The sequence below is a fragment of the Danaus plexippus genome, chromosome 4 (assembly GCF_018135715.1).
Source record: "Danaus plexippus chromosome 4, MEX_DaPlex, whole genome shotgun sequence".
Lineage (NCBI taxonomy): Eukaryota > Metazoa > Arthropoda > Insecta > Lepidoptera > Nymphalidae > Danaus > Danaus plexippus.
This window is the reverse complement of record NC_083538.1, coordinates 2,700,409-2,723,159: the sequence shown is the minus strand read 5'-3', so window position 1 is coordinate 2,723,159 and position 22,751 is coordinate 2,700,409. Positions and strand designations below refer to the sequence as shown.

General features: G+C 30.1%; 2 protein-coding genes across 3 annotated transcripts; both read left to right on the top strand.

Annotated features, from left to right (window-relative positions):
* Window positions 1-383: 383 nt before the first annotated feature.
* On the top strand, window positions 384-19,132 carry LOC116768488 (facilitated trehalose transporter Tret1-like). Its single transcript, XM_032659222.2, has 9 exons — window positions 384-582; window positions 9,450-9,585; window positions 9,725-9,939; window positions 12,850-12,994; window positions 13,299-13,443; window positions 14,229-14,404; window positions 15,705-15,900; window positions 17,006-17,189; window positions 18,465-19,132. Exons 1-9 carry the CDS (start codon window positions 550-552, stop codon window positions 18,645-18,647), a joined length of 1,413 nt encoding a protein of 470 aa, XP_032515113.2. The 5' UTR covers window positions 384-549; the 3' UTR covers window positions 18,648-19,132.
* Window positions 19,133-19,798: 666 nt separating this feature from the next.
* On the top strand, window positions 19,799-21,633 carry LOC116768495 (pro-resilin-like). 2 transcript variants are annotated; one of them, XM_061525989.1, is made up of 5 exons: window positions 19,799-19,985; window positions 20,071-20,634; window positions 20,731-20,920; window positions 21,067-21,105; window positions 21,174-21,633. In XM_061525989.1, the coding sequence occupies exons 1-5, from the start codon at window positions 19,977-19,979 to the stop codon at window positions 21,587-21,589; spliced, it is 1,218 nt and encodes a 405-aa protein (XP_061381973.1). In that variant the 5' UTR covers window positions 19,799-19,976; the 3' UTR covers window positions 21,590-21,633. The 2 variants fall into 2 exon arrangements, with proteins under 2 accessions (XP_061381973.1, XP_032515120.2); XM_032659229.2 differs by lacking the exon at window positions 20,731-20,920 and having other exon boundaries at window positions 20,071-20,575.
* Window positions 21,634-22,751: the final 1,118 nt, after the last annotated feature.

Here is a 22,751-nt window from a genome sequence, read left to right as displayed (position 1 = left end):
ATTTAGCTGTTACTATTTCATTAGCCTTGTTGATAACGATTTTTTTCCAAGTACATTTTTTACATTCACATGATAAAGGCATAATTTTTTGTGACATCAAAAGGATGGCATGCTAATTATTATGTATCATTGTATCATTATCGTCCGCGGCCATTTTTTATGCAAAGTTTAAATAAGCCATGACTTTAAATGCAATATATAATCATATTAGCTCCTTGGTGTGGATTTCTTTATTGCAATTTGTTTTATTAAGTTGTTTGTTTTGAGTTTTAAATGTATGCGTATAACAAGAGAGGTCATAACTATCTGTGAAGTATCTCACATGACTATTGCAAACGCATAGTTATGAACACCTCTGATCATTACTAATTCTGTAGAGAGGTGGCGAGTTCAGTTAATCTCGGTGGTCACTGGACATCAGACACATATTTCTCTTGACTTCTTATCTGGTCACTAGTTTTATTGTTGTTCTACAAACGCCCATTCGATTCGAATACCAGCAGTCGACACAAACGTGCTTGATGTGAATTGTCCGTGTCTGTCTTCGTGATGTTTCATATTTCTGTGGCATTTTTAAAACAGGTATTTCATTTATATCATTTTATATTGTTGGAAGTTTTTAATATATATTTTGTAGAAGATATATTCTTGCATCATATATCATTATTTTATTAAAACAAAAAATATGTTATTAATTAAATTAATTGGAACTGTCATGGAGTTTGATAACAACCAACGTGGTATTCATTTTGAATAAACAAATGTCAAATAAATAAATTAACTGTATTTTTAATATTTTAGGGTGTCAATTTGGAAATGCGCTGTTTAAGCATCGTTTTTATTCCTATAGTTACTACTATATAATAGTACTCTATTTATTAATAAAATATGAGCTATCATGACGGTCATTTAACTTTTAACTAAATCTGTTGAAATAATATTAATATAAAAGCATTGTTGTGATTGATAAATGACTTAGGTACATATTTTTTTTCATTTAAATCTGAACGAAGTTCTGAATAAATCGGTGATCAGAAAATCAGTTTCTTATTTGGACATAAATAAATAAAGAATATGAAAATATACATAAATTAAATGAGGAAGAAAATTTATGATAGACAGAATAATCTACAGAAAGCGACTACACGTGGCTTGAGGTTTTGTTATTGGAAGACAAGTTGTATTGTAGGAGATGTTTTTAATAGTAAGGTTAAGGTTAAAGAGTTCTCAACTCGAGAAAATATTAGATTAGATCATCAGTTCGGTTAAAATTTATTCCAAAGCATAATTTCATAGATAAATAGAATTTGGACTAGCTTTCAAACAGACTAATTCAAGGAATGTGATCTTATATTTTATATTTCAAAGGAGGTGAGTCGCAGGAGCTTTACCATCAGAAAATTAAATTTATATCTCTCAATCATAAAAATGCGAGCCGTATTACAATCTCTTTTATTCTTGTAACTCAAACTCTGGATTATTATTAATAATAACCTTTTGCTTAATTTGTTTATGGCTGAAACCTTGTAAGATTTCTTAAAATGAAAATATGTTTTACTCTATCTAAAATCTGACATTTTAACTTTTTGTGTCATAAAGCATAATTTAAATAACAAATACCTATAACATTGGAAAAATAAATGACATATAAGCAGACATAAATACATTATTATGCTTCAGCACAAAACGATCACTTTGAAACAATAAGAATTTTAAAACTATTTTATATGAGTTAAAGATGCAAATTATTGTATTTCTTATTTATTTTTAAGGTTCTTCTGTTTAGCATACTTTTTATTCTCCGAATCTAGACTTATTTTGTTTTAATAGTAAATAAAATACACATTGTCATTTGTAAATCAGTATCATACCTTTCTTCACTAATATTTTATCCTTAAGACATGTAGCGTCCTTATTACGTTAGGGTCTACTTAAAAAATAATATATACTTTTTTAATTAATAATCTCTTTTAATTTTATTATTAAAAAAAAAATTAATCTGTCTTCCTTTAAGCTCAGAATGCTTTATTTATGACGAAAAAATAAGTAAATTATTTGAAGTTTGACTTAATATTTTCTATAGATAGAAATATGATGTCTCGTCCCTTTATGACTGTTGTTATTGTGCAAAAATATTTTAGAGAAGTCATTACTAGCATTGTTTGTTAAAATTGTTTCAATGTAGGATGCAAGCAGATAAGTATGACTAAGAATGTAATAAGGAAAACGGTTGAGGTGACAGCCCTGAGAAAAACTAAAAAATAGTTAAGAAAAGGCATAATGTCTCCTAGGGACCATCACTTAGATAATTGTAGTTCATTTCTTATTATCATAATTTTTTTAACTGCTATAATAATCACTATTGCACCTAAGATTCCGAATTATTTTGTTTGTTTTTTTTCAACAACAATCTCAATTTTCAGTAAGTTAAAATGAGAAAGTAATAGAATGCTTCCAATAAATAAATAAAAAATATATATTAGTCGAGAGAACGCAAAGACAGGAACTTTATGTAAGAAACATGTATACCAGAAATCCAAAATGAAATGGGACCCCAACCATTGGATCCTGAACTATTGTTTATATTTATTGCTACAGATAATCCTAATTGTAAAAGTCATTTTGATCAGATATCATTTCTGTTCAGACTGTGTATGTATGACATGACAAGTTTTTCTAGGCAGTGATCTATAGAGCCTTAAGGTCGAACTAGCATGGTTAAAATTAAATTAATTAATATATGATAGTAACCTGCTTCTCAATAGAACTATTTATGATACGTTTTAATTATCAACTTGTGACTAAAATAAGCTGGAAATAATTAAATAAACACGTAAATAATTACATATTTTTTGGCTTTATATTATACTTTTCAAGTAATACAACTACGTTAAAAAATAAGTTTTTAAGGTTAGCATATTTATTAATTATCAAAACCCTCACAGGCTAGTTGATTTAATTTTTTGATAAAATTTATTATATGCAAATTTAAACATGACGTTTGTTATGTACTGTTTGTTAAGACCATAGTTTTCTGGCTTACAACATTATAAAAGGTAAGTTGTAACAATAAAACTATGGTAAAATTGTTGGTGTATTTTTTTTGCGGAAATATCCATGAATGTGATCATCAAGAAGTAATTGCTATATTCATTGGCTCTGTAATTTTAATGATAAAAACACGTTTCCGTTTTTTTTATCTGTAGAAAAAAATTTCACAATGGTGACTTAATGCTAGTAGTTTTTTTTGTGCTGCACAGCAAAAAAATAAAGGATGGGTCTTTTACGTCACATTTTAGTTAAAAGACGGTTTATTTGGCGGAATTTGCATAGTTGCTTTTTGATAAATTAATATAATAAACAAGTTATATAATTAAATGCATTAATCAACAGTAAAACCGTGAATGTACTGATATGTGATTAAATTTAATTTATACAAGTATTAAAAGGAGCTGGGAAAATAAAATATTTTAATTTGTTGTTAATGTTTATATACATGAAATAAATATAACGTTTTTTAAGGATTAAAAAAAACAACTGTGATACATACAAGTCTTTAAGTCAACGCTCCTATTATATTCAAAACTTTTTATTTTATATCCCTTAGAGGGATGGAAAGGTGCACCGATAACGATTATAAATGTATTCGAGGGCGGAAGGCACATATTTCACAGAAAAATCTTAAGGGCTGAATTTTTTCATATACACGTTCTTTTATACTCGGAATCAGTATTTTATTTGTAATATACATAATATTGTAAAATCATTTTGTACACATCACAGTAGCTAGTACATTATACAACGTATAATTTGTTTTCGCGTGTCTTGTGGCGTTATAAAATCTAATGCTACGTGTAGAGGTTATTATGAGTAAGAGTCATTCGTATACTATTAACAGTAATATTTATTACACGTCTCTATTGTGTTATATTTAAACGAAAGAACAGTCGAATAATAACAAGAAAAATGTATTTATTTATATAATTACCTATATGTAATAACACAAGTTATATGACTACGAAATCTATGTTGACCAAAATTTTAGACCTGTACTCATTGAACCATTCTAATTTCTATACAATTTTACACGCAAATTTTTAATTATTTTTGTTTTTTTCTTTAGAAAAAATAATAAATTTATCAAAATAAGTAACTATTCATCAAATAGAATAGTGATAAGGATTTCGTCAAACTTTGTATTTGTACAATCAGTGTGTTCGTGGCTTATAATCGCGTAATGACAATAGAAAATAAATCATATTATATTCCTCTGCATATTGAATGAGCTAAGGCAATCTATTATTTACTTTATTTTTTTCATTTATGTATTTATTTTGAAAAATTGTCTTTTTACCTTTAAGGGATACATGAATTATGTTTGACGTGATTTGTTGTATTCAAATATTGTTATTTAAGTTTTTTATCCCGTTCGTATCAAATATTTTCATGTGGCTTGTCTTATTACTTTGACGGAAAAATTATTTTTAAAGAAATTTTACAGAATTGAAGGAAAGAATTTTAAGAAGAAGATGGAAGGGAAAGTGATTGTGTCTTGATTATCACCTTATAATAACTTTACAGGAAATTGAGTGATTAATTATTGTAGTTATAAAGAAAAAACTACCTACAGTCTAATTGATAGGTAAATTACACAAAAATGCTTGTACTGTTGTGAATTTAAGGAACTTATTATGGAGAGATTATAGTTTTATATAAAACAATATACGAGGCAACCAATAATCAATATATGCCCAATAGAATACTTAGCAATTCTAAGTTCCAAAGTGCAAAACTTATTTAAAGAGTATTAGATAATTTATAGTTAAAAAAATTGCTAAAATTATTATTAGGAGTCAACAACTCACTATAAATAGAAATCTCTGCCAACACTCTACTGGTAATAAATGACCGGATGGTCTGTTATGTGCAAAGATTCCAATAGGGTCTGGATTAAGAGTGCCATCTCAAATTATATTTGATGATCGCCTTCCGGTGAACAGGCGTTAAAAACGTTTTTCTTCTTTTGTGGGGATAGAATATTTATAACTATGTAATGTTGAAACTTGAAAGATTTTTGATACTGCAAAGATTAAAATCTCAACAATGATATACTAACGTGAGAACGAATAAATGATAAAATAACCGCTATCAAAGCAATCGTTGGAATAAACTGTTAAGAACAAATAATGTTTATTTAAAATATTGAACTTAACGTCTTATAATTAAATCAAATATAAAAGCCATTTTTTTGAAAAACTTATTAAGAATAATATTTGTTTATGATCCAAAAATTTGATCGAACTATTTGACACTGTCGATAAAAAAGAAATTAGTGAAAATATGTACTACAGTTTTAATGTGTCAAATCATATTTTTGACGGAGACACTGGTGAACGGATTTTGATGTAACTTTACAGTGATGTAGCTAAGACATAAAATATATCTAAGGATCTAACACTAATAAATATGGCATGAAAGTTGTATTTTACAAGAAGTTATACTCCTTAGATGTTTTTTTGCTTAAAAGATAACTGGAAAGAGCTTGGCTGTCACTTCACCCCCTAGTAGGTGGAAATAAAGTCGTTGTTAGTGAAAGCACTACCTAAGTAATGCGCTATCTAATGCAAAACCTGATCATTCTAGCCTTGAAGAGATTCAAATTACAATGATTAGAAAAAAGCATAGACTCAGACGAACTATTTCAATCCTGGGCTGTGCGAATACAGAAGGAGGAAGCCATTTCCTAAGTTCAGATGCGAAAAACACCAGAATGAAAGGATGAAGTCTTGCCATAGTTTTCCGATGGTATTAAAAAGGTATGGAAGGAATACATGGTGTAATTTCTGTCCATTCTCTCAAAATTTAATCCTATATTATAGTGAGAGACTGGCTATTCTATGCCTGTCCTCTTGGTTCACCAGAGTGGTTTAAGCCACATCTTGATCACCAATATCTCAAGTTTTTCCACGGAGTCTAAAGTAAGGATATACAATTTGACTGCTCCCGATGAAATATGATAGGAACATGAACGTGCCTTTTATAGAAAGAAGCTGTCCCTGCGCGATGTATAGCAGTATTTTGTAAGGGCTCTGAATTTCAAGCCTCTTAAAGCTAAAGCTCTCAAAGTGAAAGTACGAGGATACCTGAATACCTAATAACTGAATAGATGATGGGCGTATGTCAAGAAGACAATTTAAGTGGTTTAAGGCAAGTAACTCGGACTCCTCTTGGCGGTTGAAAAACATGATTTTATTAGGCTGTCGCTATAATTAACAAAATTATTATCGCCATATTGAGATGTTGTACCATGTTGTACATGGCATTGCTTGTTGGTAAACATGTCTATTATACCACCATCACAGGCAATGGATAGTCTGTGCCTGAAATAAGCATCTGGCAAAGCGATATTCAGCGAGAACTGCTGCATTTAGACATCTAAAAGTTGAAAAGTGAAAGTTTAGAAAAAGTGAAGTTTCGTCTTCGTGGAAGTTGCCCACGTGAACCCTATTGTTAAAAAGGGTGACAAATTGCAGGCTACGGTGATTGTTCTACATTAGGCTGATCCTACGCCTGTTTGCCACCTTATTGGTATAAAAAAAAAACTTTACTGGTGTGGGTGTCGGTATTGTTCGTGAAATTTTGGGAAAATTTACATTTCTATTTTCCTCATAAAAATATATTTAATATATATATTATAACAGTATAAATTAAACAAAATAAGTGGAATATATTTTTAAAATAACATTCTGTGGGTGTAGAGTAGATATGAATTTGGTGTTTAAAAAATAATAAGGTATTTTTTACACTAATATTTTGAAGGTATATTTAATGGACCCCCCAAACCCTTTTCAATTGATTTTTAAAGTTTTTTTTTGTATGAAATTAAAGAAATGAGAAAAATATTTGTTACAGAGGTTTTAACGTGTAACAAACCTCTGTTCCATCCCAGAGTTCAGATAACTTTAAAGTTATATAATTAACTGCTTTTATGCTTTATTTTATTCAGGTAAAAGTTGACAACGCTATTATTGCTAAGAGTATAAGTTTAGATCGACAGATCTAATAATACTTTTATTTGTCTAACTTTAACTTGGTAGTATTTTTCTTGACAGATTTACTTTCGAACAAATATAATGTTTCATAATTTTCAATCATTCACCATTTTTATTGGTTTTCAGCTCTCATTTGTTTCTCCGTTATGTGTAGAGTATGAAAAATGTTATAAATAAACAGTTAAGGCGTAATGTACATAGATGATTATAATAATTGCAAGGGAATTAGAATAAGTTGTTTTTATTTTCTATTTATTAAAATGTCACTCAAGTTTCAATTAATATAAATAATTTAAGATGCAAAAACTAACTTGTGTCTGAAGACTGTATGATGTAGAATGTAGAACTATTTGGAAGGTAGATACGAATTTTCACAATCGTTTTTATGAGTTTCAATTTTTTTTTCGTTACGCCACGGAAAGATTATCATCAATAATTTTACCAACGTGAAGAATGTCGCGAATGTAAAAAACAGTATCCTTTAACAAGTCTTTTTCATGCCAATATTAATTTAGAAATTAATATTTTTATGTTTTTATTTTATTTTTAATCATTATTCTTATATAGTATCGATTGGCCATTAATATAAAAAAATATATGTAAAAGTTGCATCTACAACGGTCCTTTTTGCTTTGTATAATAATTCAGTTGCTTTTAATCACAAAGATAATTAAGTGATTCTGAACGCGGCCTTTTAATATTTTTAAACAATAATCCAAAAAAAAAAAAAAATATTAGGGCTAGAAGATTTATTTACATATTTTTTAAACTATTATTTTAGGTTTAATTTGGAACTCTAAAGTATAGATTTTCTTAGTTTAATAGATAATTTAAAATAATCTCTTTATTATTTTTCTGTTTAAAAAATATGTTGTAGTATGAGACTGCTAATAATACTGGAAGCAGTTATTTAAGTATGACAACTATAGTTCTATAGTTTGCTGTCATAATTTTATAATATATTATGTATTGTGTAATGTTTTATTTTTATTTTAGAGTACCTTTAATTAGCAAAATTTAGCTAATAGGAAATTGGAATTTAGGAAAATCCCTTGGTTTGCATTGGCGAAGTTTATGTTTGGAGAATTATACATCTTAACAGTTAAATATACACCGAAATGGCGAATTACTACAATATATCACTTTTATTACTTTATCAATTATGAGTCAGTTATATAAATAATAAAAAAAAATTAACATATTCTAACAATAAAACTGCAAAAGAATTATTATTCAGTTTCAGTGTATTTTTTACAAATAAATCATTAAAAGTGACAGAATTAAACAAACATACTTCTTAACACGAGAGTAGTATGTTCATAATTTTGTAAATAAAAGGAGAAATCCAAATAAACTACCATCGTTTTACATAATACATCAAATGTTTTGAAATGAAGAATGTGAATATATGTCTATTGTTATGAGAGAGAAACTGTAATGTTTTAATTATAGAAATTTAAACAGCAAACCGTCAAAGAATATTCAAATTTATGACTGATACTGGCAATGCTATTGACTTTGGTTTTATCTTTTTATTTGTTTTTTATTACTGGTCAAACAGCATTTATATTATTTTATTTATTCATTAGTATCCATGACACAATACACGTTAACGTATCATCGGTACTGGCAATGGAGACACATTACTCACGAAAATTACAAGACAAAACAGTTATTATCCATGTGATTTTATTTTACCGATAAATTCCCATTGTTTTATTTTAATGTTTCTATTCTAGTAGATCGTCAAAGGCTAAATATATTGTAAGAATTTTTCCCTGTTAGTTTAATACTTGAAAATAATAAAAGTGAATTAAAAAAAAAAAAACAAAGAAAAGATTGAAACGTTAAACAATAGGGTTTCTAAAGATTAAACTGAGACAAAATCTCAAATCCTAATATTGGCACATATTCACAAAGTGTGTACACAAAGTGTGTGTATGTATATAAAATTATTGAGCAAACATATGTATATTTCCTCAACAAATTTTTTAGTCGAAAAAGTTGTGGTGGCCTGAAGGTTAAAGGCCCGCCTGTCATACGTGAAGGCGCGGGTTCGAAACCTGGCAAGTACCAATGTGATCTTTTCCGTGTCGTATGTACTTTCTAATTGTAAGAGTATTTAGACACCACTGACAGCCGGTGAAGGAAAACATCGTGAGGAAACCTGGTCTTATAATTTCAAACTATAAGATTGAAATCATCAACCCGTCTTGAGCAAGCGTGGTGATTAATGCTCTAATCTTCTCCATGTGAGAAAAGCTTTTTGCTCAGCAGTGGGCTCCGCCGGCTGATGATGAATTTTTTACAAATAATTCCATAGTCGTTTTACAATGTAATTTAATTTAAAATAATACATATATTATAGCCATTTTAGTTTTACGTTTTTTTTTCCAGCTATGGCTTACTTTCGGTGCTTCATTGGCGTTTCTTATAATAGGACTAGTTAGAGGATATTCTGCCTCGGCTATACCTTCCATAGAGAATATAGACCCCTCTCTTATACAACACAGTGAACAAAAGTCATGGATTGGTAAGAACAAATAAAATATATATATATGTATAGGTATAAAATAAGAAAAGCATAATGGTATATAGGGTAAATATGAACATAAAGGGTAATATTATGGAAGTGACTGGATAGCTTCATCTCCTTAAAATAATTGTTGTAGGTGCGATTCCGCCATTAGGAGCGTTCATGGGTAGTATGCTGTCAGGACCTCTGATGCAGCGTGCTGGAAGAAAACGGACCCTGCAGCTAACGGCACCACTTTGGGCAGCTGGCTGGTTGATTCTTGGGTTTTCTTCCAACTTCTCTCTCATTCTAGTCGGCAGAATGATATCCGGCCTTTGTGTAGGACTAGTTCTTGCACCGGTACAGGTTTATGTGAGTATAATCATGGTGGTTAAAAGTATTATATTATAAGATCTAAGATTATCGCGAGTAATCATTGAAATAAAACTAATATTTTTCAGATTTACTACGCCTTTATAATTATTTTTAACAATATACCCCTATAATAGAATTCAGAATTCTCATCTCGTCTGCCCTGTACAGAATGTAGATTAATCAATTATTATTTATATAAGTTAACTTAAAAGTATATGAAATTCATATTTATTATCTTAAGCAGGCCTTTTAAATAAATTTTAACTTAAATTTTTAGCTAATCTTCAAAAAAACATGTTAAAGTAGTCACGTTATTTTAATAGCATTAAACATTAATTTTGCCTCGTTATCTCAGTGGACTGTATGAGTTCTTATAAGACTAGTCTATATCTATGAGTTCTTATAAGACTAGTATATATCTTTGTGTTCTTATAAGACTAGTCTATAATCTATGAGTTCTTATAAACTAGTCTTATAAGACTATATATAATATCTACGAAATCACATTTTTTTTTGCTATGAACATACATGTATCGCATACGGCAACACTGTAAAAACCAATTGATTTTTTATCAATAAAATAGTTAACTTGAGTACGCTTCTTTCGAAATGCTGAGATATCAGTAAAATCAAGATTTAAGAGGCTGATAAAAAAATTTAAATGACAATATATCAATCAAATTAGCAATCTGAAGTGGAAATCGCCGATCATGTCTCCGGACGAAAGATGGGAGTGAAATCTGAAGATTGAATAATCTGTTTAAGTTAACGGTATGCAGTTTCGCTGCAGCGTGAGGGACGGAAGATATAATAAAGATGGTGGATAGTCACTGGTCGGTTAATAATGTAATTGGCAAATGTTTTCAATAATATCGCCACCACATATAACATGTCTGATTGAGGCAGCTCATTCAACACCAGATAGTGTATGATAACGCACCTTTGTTTATGTGTCTTTGATATTTGTAACAGAAAAGTCTTTATTAGTCAAATATTAAAATTGCCCAGCATCGGGATTATTTGGGGAGATTTTGATAAGGCTTTGTCCAGCGAAGGATGGTGATAGGTTTCAGTAAATCTTTAGTTAATTCAAAGGCTTGAATTGTTTTTATTACGAAGTACATAAATTTATGTAATTCTTAGAACGTGTATCGGAGGCAGCCCTAGCAGGTTCGTTTCAAATTTAGTTGGGTAGAGAGGGGTTTGGACAGTGGAGGTGAGCGTTTAACGCGCGTTGGATAGGGGCGCCTTAAACCTACACCTGGGTCGCAAGTCCCAGGCACTGTTGAAGTTCCTCTCCCTGTAACGCGATGGACCCGGCATCACCCGCATGGTGAATCCATGGAATGCTGAGAGGTTTCGTCTCTATGTACTTCGTATTTTTACTTCGTATTTCGGGGCTCTTAATATAGTAATTATGCTCGTATTGTTGAATTTAAGTAACATATGTCATCATTACTAATGTCAGTATAAAATAACCGCCAGTGCTAATGGATTATGGTAGCAAAAAATAATTTCAAGTGATTAGAAATAACTATACTACGAAAACCTTGTCTTGAACATAATGTTTCGATAAAAAACTAGGTTATTTTATGTTATGCAAATTTAAATAAAGAAATTTATTAGGTTTTAATACATTAGTAACCGTGTTAGATAATGTGCTAATATTTATATTATGCTCCTCCATTTTAAATAATACGATCTCATAGCCGATTTAATGTTTGAAGTGAAGTGGCGTAAATAATGTTTTCCGTGCAATCACTTTAATCATATAGTATTACCTGTTAGTTCCTATAATTATAATAATTATTATTTATATCATTCACAAACAATGTAGAATAATATAACGAGGTATAGACTTATTTAAACAGAACTTTGAAAACAATAAATCAGAAAAAAACAAATCATATATTTATAAAAAAAAAACTCTTTTCGGATTTTTCACGAGATTTGGTCACTGGTTTGCTCGTGGACACGGCGACTGCAATGTAGTCGAAAAAGTGATCTTAAAAATCATTATTTAACTTAAGGCCATTTAAAAATTAAAAAATAAGGTACATCGTATAATAACTGTAATTATATTTTGTATAGAAATTATGACAAAGAAACCAGTTGACACTCTTACCAGTGATACTGACTATATTAATAATATTTTAATGAGAAAATAATAGGCTTTACAATCACAATGAATTAGCGAATAGATTAATCATAGTAACACCTGTTCTTGTTTGAACACTGTTTACTGTACAGAAGCCTACTTTAGTAAGTGAAAACATAGATATGAAATATAAAGCAGATAATATTGTAATATAGCGAATAATTTAAGAAAAAAATCTCATAAAATCTTGAGTTTTATCTTTTAGATATGCCTATCATTTAAAAAAGTAATGCCAAAATAAAACTAACAATACAACCAATTTTATAGCGCCAAGTGTTCGGTGGCATGTTTTCCACATTTTTTCACATATTAAAACTTTTTTAATATTTCGAACAAAGTGGACGAAGTCGCGGGTATCGTGTAGATTGTAATAAAAAGATTTACCTTCAGTAAAAGTAATAGCAATTTGTGTAATCGTGCGACTTGCTATATTTTACCATTACTTTACGTTACTTTAATGCCGTATGATGCGGTATTTTTCCTTTAGGATTCACGACTGTGAAGCGAGAAAAAATCTGTTTTTTAATTTAATATAAATCATAATCATTATAGATTATAAATAATTTTTAAATAATAATTTAAACCAATATTTTTGTACATATACTAACTTGTTTAAATATTAGAAAACTACCGTTACCACATATATTTTATTATACGAGTGGATCTAGAAATCAAACATAGATTATAAACTTACAGAGAAAAGTTATGAGCTTTTTTATTATTAAACCGAAAAAACACATTGTTTTCAGGTCAGCGAATGTTGCGATCCCGAGATTCGTGGACGTCTGGGCTCTCTCCCAACTTTATCTATGTCGCTTGGTATACTCATCTCCTATATTGCTGGCAGCTGGCTCTACTGGCGGCACCTGGCTTTTCTGTCCGCCACTTTCTGTGGTAACTTGTAAAAATATAACCATGATAATCGAACTTTACAGCTATTTAATATGGTACAGTATAGATACGTATAGTCCAAGTAATCTTCGAATTTTTGTTTCTTATGTAGAATACAGTGCTATACACTTTATTTTAAACTTACACTAATAAAATTGCTGGTTATTTAATAGTTCTTCTGATTTAATATATAATTTATTGTAAGTATCTTTTTACAGAGAAAATATATTAAAGGAATTACTTTTTATCAGCACTATATGATATACTTATTGGTGGTTTTAAATGATAGAAACAAAATGTTTTTTAGCGGCATTGTTTGTGGTGTTGTTGCCACTTCCCGAGTCACCAGTATGGCTGAAATCAAGGGGCCTCGATAATACTCTGGCGGTGAAATGGCTTCATTTATCTCAACACGCTATTGCAACTGTTGATAATAAAGAAGATATCGTTCAGTGAGCAAACATTACAAACTATATAAACATGCTTCAACATTAATATCAATATTAAACTAATATATAGTATAGAAATATTGTGAATACGGCCTAGTAAAATGATAAGATGTGGCCAACAGCATGTGGGTAGGTTTTAAAAAATAGGAGACGAGGAAAGAAATGTGAATAAAAGATAGAGGATGGATTTAGATCCTGCTCTAGTTATAGACACTTTTCACCAAATTTTTTTGGAATTTCCTCATTTATTATCAGATCTTAAGCAACTTAAGAAAGCTTAAGCAACACTTAATCTTTATTTCGTCATAATTGCCACCATTGCCGAAAAAAGCTGCAGTGATCAATAATGAATTATAATTGTGATAATTATTTCATCACCGGGATAAGTTCTGTCATAAGAGATTCATATAAATTATATAATTCATATAAATATTCGAAAAAAGGGTATATATATATGATTGGACGTGTGATTAAATATTTACCAGACAGACTTTATGAATATAATCGTAATGTGTTCAAGTCCTAAAAATATTTTTTATTTCAAAAGTTTAAACGAAAGTCTAGATCAATTTTAGATTAAGTACTTTCTGAGTTCGCATTTATTATAACCACATAAAATTTAATTTTGATAGAAGTTAGTGAAAGTTCTGGCTTATGTTTACACCAAATAGTACAGACTTGTTTTACAACATCTACCTTGGGCTCCAATGACTAAGAAATATTTATTTTCTATATCTATCATGTCTGCATCTTCACGAAATAATACTTACATACATTATTTATTACAGAACAGTTTCCAAGGGGGAAAAAGAAGATGAACCAAAAAGTCTTTTCACTCGCAACGTTTTCCTTTCATCGTGTGTTATGAAGCCGCTTGTTATCGGTTTTTCACTACTCTTCTTCCAACAATTTAGCGGCATTGACACCATTATATTTTTCACCGTGGAAATCTTCGAATCTGCTGGTAATTTTATTTTAGTCATTCCTAAATTAGACATTATTTTAATTTGTTTTACAATAGTTTTTCATGGATCTGAAAAATAGATATTGGTAGTAAATTTATCACCTTTTCTTATGTACGCTCGTGTAATTTCGTAAGTCAAATGAGACTAATAGAAGAAAGATTTTTTTGTAATGTTAATTTAACTTAGGTAATAAAAATCAAAAGATCCAAATGTGTAAAAAGTTTTAAATGGAATGCAAATAGTTTTGTGGACTCAGTCTTAGTCTGCAAATTGCTTTCATTGAATTCATGTTTTTTGGTCTCTATATTATGTTTAATTAATAGTAATAGTTATTGTATTTAATTGGTTGGTTATTTTAAATATAGCCTTCGTTTGTTCAAAGGTTATTGTATTTATTCTGTTATATTGTTAGTATAGGATTTCCTAATTTTCAAGACAAAACTTTCAGTTATTTTCGATATACCTACATCTAGAAAACCCTTTTCGAGATGGCTTTTTGAGATTTCCATTTTTTTTTCATTTCATTTCATTTCCAAAAATGATTTAACAATTCTTGATATCTTCCTCTCGTTTTGTTATTCTAACAATGATTTAAACATATTGTTTATTTTTAATCATTAAATTCTTGGTTCTCAGAAGATCGTAAATTGTAAGTAAACAGGTTTGTTAATTATGTTAGGTGTGAAATGCAAATGATGTAAGACTATTATTCTGAAAGGTTTAATAGCGTTTGTGCTACCCTTTACAAAGACGCAATTTCATACACCAAAGTGGTTTGTAATGATATGTTATTAGGATTTGTTGTTAGGTATTCTGAATGGCTGTCAGGCTATTGTAATAATGTTAATGTTGTGCTCAATTTATTAAGATTATTGAAACACGGAATAGAGAAATACTAAACGTAGTGTTTATATAAAGTTTATGCTTTAATGAAAATTCAAAAACCATATCAATGGTAAGCAAATTTTTGTGTCTTGTCTAGGAGAGAGGAGATATGTTGTTAATATAACCTTTATAACATGAAATAATATTTGGGTACTCTTTGTTTTTTATGTATTTTGTTTTGTGAAAAAAAAAATGCGTATAATATTTATATTCATTTTTATACCAACTATATATAGATACTATGCAATTTATGTCGCTAATTAAGATCATATATTGTTTATAAATTTTTTGCCGATTTAGTTTTCCTGAGTTCAATATCTTTAAAGAAAATAATTTAATTTTATAATCAAACGCAAGGTTTCAGTTTTAAAAGAAATCATTTTCCTTTTTTACTTTAATGGGAATCTATTCCAGGCAGCACCCTAAATGCCATGACAGCCACCATCATCGTCGGTGTGGTGCAATTGTTTAGCTGCGGCGTGAGCACTATGCTTGTAGATCGAGCGGGTCGTCGACCTTTGCTGCTTCTTTCATCTGTCATCATGTGCGTCTCAATGTTATCTATGGGATGTGCATTTTACTTCGAGTTCGAACAAGATTCCCTACTTGGGTATGTTTATACACTAAAAGTTTTTGTTTCTTTAATATATAATCATTCAAATATAGATAAACGTTTTCGAATTGATGTATCCAATTAACAAAAAGTTCAGATATCGTGTTAGTCATTTTTACTTTTAGCTAAAGTGCTTCAAATGGAAACAATAAAATATATTTAACTCAAATATTTTTTTAGTATATTTTGGTCCATGGCAAAACATTTGTTGGAAAACGTTTTTAAAATTTAATTCATTGACCCTGGTAGCAAACAATGGATTCTTTATAAAAATGTACATTGGTCGTTTCACAATACTTATGGATATTCATATAAAAATTTTGATGTAAATATAATCATGCGAAAGGGAGGCGGGAGTGTTTTGACGTTAAATTGTGTAATGTATAGCATTAAGTGCAGGGGTCAATGGCACGTCAAACGTGTATGAGAAAACAATACAAATTGCCTCTAACAGTCCTCTCACGTTTTAAATACAATTAACAAGCTGTACGAACATTAAATAATGCAGACATAATTGAAAATCATCAATAAAGGTCCTTAAGAATAAGCTATTATTCTTTTGTCTTTAACAGTGCATCGATAATATCTTAAGTAGTTAACAAGTTTTAACGCTTACTGCCAATTAGTTTAAATTAATATATTCTCCCGTTTAATACAACTTTTACTCAAGTTTTGAAATGTTTGAAGTAAAGTTTTAAATTGCAAAGTAAAATAATACTCAACATTTTTTTTTTTGAAGTATAATAGTTATGCTTTTGCTTCGCTTATAATTTTCTTTGATAGTTTTTAATTAACTTCATAGCACAACAACAACTGGTACCATTAAGTTTCTTCTTGAAAATTGCATTCCAAATATTTCAACCTATTATGTGACATAAATTTTTGCATGACGTATTCTCACTTTAATTTTTGAAAATCAAATAATAAAATGTTTATAAAAATGAGACACATATCAATTGGGAATTATGAATTCAAATCATTTTTACAAATACAGAGTTAAGTAGTAGAACATCATGTGTGTAATTTATAGTTTTATTAGTTACATAAATATTTGTTATTAAGTATTTTTATTTGACCTACTCGTATGCTGTATGCATCACAGGTACCTGCCGATAGTGAGTCTGGTGGTGTTCATGATAGGTTTCTCTCTCGGATTCGGTGGTCTTCCATTCCTGTTGTTGGGTGAGCTGTTCCCAGCCCATTACCGATCACAGCTCTCGGCGATGGCCAGCGCAGTCAATTTACTTTCTATGTTCACTGTCATCAAGTCCTATCACGCTTTGGAGGTAAGAAGAATGCTATGCTATTAGTTTTATTCTCAAGTGTTATATAATAAGAACATATATGTATATTTACATACATAAGTTTGTTTTTATAAAAACATATTCATCGGTGATAATTCCTAACAAGAATGTCGTTGGGTTGGCAAAATTGTGGATAAGAATGGTAAATAAAAAAGCTATTCGTGAGTAGTCAATAAAGTTATATAGAAATCAAAGAGGTAATACAGGGAAAGGTTTAAGGTTATTTCCTTTGTAGCTTTTATTTGTTTTGTTTTAGTTTTGCTATCCCTCTCCGTTCTATCAGGTTGATCGATATATAGTGACGAAACTTTTATATATATTACCGGAGACAGGAATAAGACTATTTCAGATTGGTTAGTATGAAATGAACATACAGTTCATTAATATTAGTACACACAAATATCCTTGTTACTTTGTTTTCGTTAATATACCTTAGTGTCAAGTTACTGCTTCACTTTTTTATTTAATTTATATGCATTTTAAGTCACTCTGTGTTGAGTGATAGAGGATGGGTAAAATATTAAACATTTTATAAAATATCCTTTAATTTTTCCATGTTTCATATACGATTAATTGTTATAGCTTAAGCCAAAGGTCTTTATGAATTTTGTATGTTAATTAAAAGATAATAAATATCATAGAGATTAAAATTCATAACTAAAACTAGATTTTGATAAACGCTATTGCTGTTTTCGAAGTCCATTTAAAGCTCGACATTCGTATTAAAGTGAAATTTATTGATACGTCATTTACAACGCCATGTTAACAGTCTATGTTAGAAATGGTAATTATAAGTTTTCGGTCCTGGTTTCTGAATCTGAATATACTCATTGCTTGAATGTATATACGGAATGAATTCCAAAAGTTGCTTACAGGAAATCAAGAAGTAAAATTTTCTTGATATTTGAATATAAAATAGAAACAAAACATTGCTAAAACATAACTGAAAAGTTAATTGTAAAGCACGTTGAGATCATAATGATGTTGTGGTTATTAATAAATTGTAAATGCGTATAAATTGAGCAAATAACCGAACAATGTGTTAATACAAACATCATAAAACAATTATAAACATGACTTAGACGTAAACAATTAATTGTCACTCTTGTATATAGGATCCATATTATAACGACAATGCTATTGTTATAGTTAAAGAAGCAGAATATTTTAAGCAAAAACAAACAATGAGAAGTTTATTATGAAAAAGATAAAACTATCAAAGATTCGTTTTTTTAACAATATTTTTTTTTATTGCAGCACGTGCTGACATCTGCGGGAACATTTTGGATGTATGGTTGTTTTTCTGCTCTGGCCTTTGTTTTCGTCCTCACAACGGTCCCAGAAACCAAAGGAAAATCTCTCGCTGAAATTGAAGAACAGTTTCGAGGCAAGAAGCTCAAGGAGACGCTCGATTTAAATACGATACAGACAAAATTTTAACTTACTTATTGCACATATGTGTATAATTTAGCAAAATTAAAGTGATTATAGATATGTTTGTAACCTTAATGTATATGTATGAGACAGATGTCCCATATTGTTAATGAGTATCTGAGATAGTTGAAGCTGTGATACAAATGCTATTTAAGAAATAATGTATATTGCATTTCTTAGAACCACCTTTTATTTGTAACATTCTCTCTTTTATTTAAACATTCTCGTTTTTATCTTATAGTTGATCGAATAATTCTCTAATAATTATTCACTATAGTAAATTGTGTAGAAAATTTCTTTTATTTTTATTAGATAACGGTGGATTATTATTATTCTTATATTATTAAATATACATAACAAGTAAGTATTAAATAAGACAATGTTTAAAGTACTCAATACACATGAATGTATATAAAAATATTTTTATTTAATTTAATTAGAAAATATTATGTTTATAAAGAACTTATATAATATATTGTTTATCATACAGATTTCTTATTTCATTTTCGTCAACAGTTCTCTTAAATAGTTATGAATTGTAGCGATAAAGCTCACTGTTTAACATATTTTTAAGGCACTGCCTCAACTGTGCCTTAAAAAAATACTAAAAAGAAATTGATGCACCGTTGTGATATTATTTGACTGAGTAAATAGTACTTTTTATCTGTGAGAAATGTCAACTTACTGGATCGTGTGAGGGCGCTAATGAACGGCTGTTGCATCACCGCGCAAGAGCACATGGCATGGCTTGGACTCGTGACGGTCGTTCGACGTGTAACATAAGATTAATATTTACTTTAACTACTGACGAACATGTAATATAGACTGTTGTATTTTAATATAAGTATAATTATTTCATTATTGCAGAAGCTTTCACGTAAACTTTTTAAGTAAAAATTTATATTCCCTGATTTACTGCATTATAGAAATAAAATGAAAAATAAAATTTAAGTGAATAATAAAATTGAAGCCTTCGTTGTTTAGATAATGCTAGTCTGAAGATATTAAACGTGAAATGTTCTAGAATAAAATAAATAAACAAGAAAAGACATGAGTAGTAATAAAGCTGATTATATCAGAACTCATGCCACAAATATATCTTATTGGACGTAGTTTTGCATCCTGACTTGGATGCACGAAATTAAACTAATACACGAACTGCGTGCACTCTTCGTGGATTGTTTTATATTGATACGACATTCACCATTACTAAACAGACTATATAAGAGTGGATACCACGAATCAAATGTATTAGAAATCCTAAACCCAATTAAGAAACAGTGGTTCGGACAACTTAGCCTTAAATTTAAATTTTTTAATATTAAATAACACAAAATGATTTTAGTAAGAGCGTTTATTGAATGAATTTATTTCAATAATAAACTAAACATTTTGAATTTTCGATTGATTGGCTATAATTCCTTTCCAGAGTCTCTGTTTAGCCGTTCTAGTTGTGACTTCAATAACATGTGAACCGCCAGTAAACAGTTATCTACCCCCTGGAGGCAGCAGTGGTTCTAGTGGAAGGCCTTCTACCCAATATGGTCCACCGGGTTCCAATCAAGGAAGATTTGGAGGTGTTGGTTCTGGTAGGGGCCGGTCAGGTGAAAACTATGATCAGTCTGGAGGATCTTTGGGATCTCCTTCTTCTGAATATGGCGCTCCAGGAGCTCAGGGATTCCCAGATAGTTTACAAGAACAACAGGGACCAAATTCTCAATATAGAACTCCGGACCAAGGCAGCTCCGGAAATATAGGAGGACCTTCTAGTGGTCGTGGAACACCTCAAAGACCTGATTCTTCATATGGAACTCCAATACAAGGATTTCAATCCGGCAACCAAAACAATTTCCGTGGACAAGGCGCTTTTTCTGGACAAGGCTCTAGAAGACCTGGAGTATCTCCGTCTTCTTCTTATGGAACCCCTGACTTCGGTAATGGTAGAAATATTGAAAATGAAAGTTATCGTAGCTCAGGGGTAGATGAATCAAATGTAAGTTAGTGTTAAAATAATTGTCATGTTTTTGGTAAATTTTTTTTCGATCAACTTCTAAGAAATTCTTTTTTATAAAATGAATTTTATCAACAGGGGCCAGCTAAGTATGAATTTAGCTATGAAGTCGACGATGCGGAAACAGGTACTATGTTTGGTCATTCAGAACAGCGTGATGGTGACTTGACTACAGGACAGTACAATGTAGTCTTACCCGACGGTAGGAAGCAGGTGGTAGAATACGAGGCTGATCAAGATGGCTACAAGCCTCAAATAAGATACGAGGGTTTGTAATTGTAAACAGAGCATAGCTCTTATATTATAATCCAGTAGGTATAATATTTCATGTATCTGTAATTTAATTAACTTTTATTCAAAATCGATAGAAGTATGTTTGTAATAGCAAAATAATAAAAAAATAACAATTTTTAGGTGCAGGACGAGGTGTTGGAGGGTCTGGATTTGGACAGGGTAAAATATTTTTTTCTCAAGCGTTTCTATTGTTTAAACCATCATATATATTTTGGTTTTCTTTTTAGGAAGAAATGGTGGACAAGGATATCCGGGCGTTGGTGCAAATGCTGGTGCTTTTGCAGATGCCCAGTCTGGAGCGCAACAAGGTGGAAATTCGCAACCAGGGTTCGGTGAAGGTTCTAGAGGCGGCTATCCAAGTGGCAGACCAGGAAGCAACGGTGAAGATTTCTCAGGAAATCAAGGCTTTCCGGGTTCAGGAAGTGGGGGTGAATATCCACGTGGATTAGGAGGATCTAGTTTTCCGGGTCGATCTCAAAGTAACTTCCCCGGTCAGCAAGGAAACCAAGGTTATTCGACCGGACCTCAAGGAGCTGGAGGTGCGACTCGTGGTGGTGGACGTGGATCCAATGCTGGTAGTGGTGGCAGTGGAGAAGGATATCCCAGCGGCGGTCCAAATGGACGACGGGGCTCCGGATATTGAATTTTTGCAATATAAGTTTGACAATATATAAACATTTGATTCCTGGATTGTAAATAAATATGTTTCTTGTATCTAAAATATTTTTTATTATACTTCAGAAAAACTACTAATTATTATCTGTTATTAATATATGTCTATTCAACTAATACTTTGTAAAACCCGTTGTGAAGAGACGAGATTTTTTGTGGTATTATAATATTTTTTTTATGAAACTACTGAAAAACTAACTCAAATTTTAAGCATGTCGTTCTAACGACGAAGAAAAGTATTGAAAAGTTAATATAAATTCACTTTTCAATTGTTTAAAACAATGTTGTCAATTTCGAATAAATATGTAAAGACTCCACTACTAATACAATCCACTACTAAAGGAAATTGCACCTTCAATAACAAGGTTTTTTTTATACTTTAAAATGTAATGTAACAGTGGTAAGAACAATTTTAATGGTATCAGAATTTAATGAAACATTTACAACATTCGTTGAATCATGTATGGAAATGCTGACAAGCGTTGTGAATATCGATTTTATCAATGTTTTTATATTAGGCAAACCCTAGGAAATTTAATTGTAACTAATATATTTCGGATATACTACGCGGATTTTATTATTTTAAAACTACATAATCCGACGTTTCGGTTACTTTTCAGCAACCGTGATCTCCATCTCGTCTGCCCGTGATCACGGTTGCTGAAAAGTAACCGAAACGTCGGATTATGTAGTTTTAAAATAATAAAATCCGCGTAGTATATCCGAAATATATTAGTTTCATTTAAATGAATAAAACTCGCGAAAGTCTAAGATATCATTATGCAAACCCTAGAAAAATTAATTTTAACTTATTTTGAGAACATTTATTTAATAGATATCTCACTTGGTGGTTGTTGTTTTCGTATTTAAATGTGTAGTCTTTCAAATTTGACGGACCTAGTTAAGTTTACTTAGGGTACTCAATACCAAAATGGTTCTGCATTTGAATTAGTTAGTAGTTTTTCTCATAACTCCAGAAAAAAGTGACAATAATTAACGTAGTATAAGCCAGATTTATGATAATCCTTCACTTTGAAGGTAGTTTTGTACATAAAAATAGATATAATTTATTTTTTTATTTATTTATTTTTCATACTATAATAAAAATTTTGTTATCGATCAAGTTATAGAAA

Bases quoted from the DNA above. Each gene is read 5' to 3' on its own strand.
- LOC116768488 (XM_032659222.2), top strand. From the start codon at position 550: ATGTTTCATATTTCTGTGGCATTTTTAAAACAG. The intron at 14,405-15,704 runs GTAATTTTATTT...AATCTATTCCAG, and splicing joins GGAAATCTTCGAATCTGCTG to GCAGCACCCTAAATGCCATG. The intron at 17,190-18,464 runs GTAAGAAGAATG...TTTTTATTGCAG, and splicing joins AGTCCTATCACGCTTTGGAG to CACGTGCTGACATCTGCGGG.
- LOC116768495 (XM_061525989.1), top strand. The intron at 20,635-20,730 runs GTAAGTTAGTGT...TTTTATCAACAG, and splicing joins CAGGGGTAGATGAATCAAAT to GGGCCAGCTAAGTATGAATT. The intron at 21,106-21,173 runs GTAAAATATTTT...TTTTCTTTTTAG, and splicing joins AGGGTCTGGATTTGGACAGG to GAAGAAATGGTGGACAAGGA.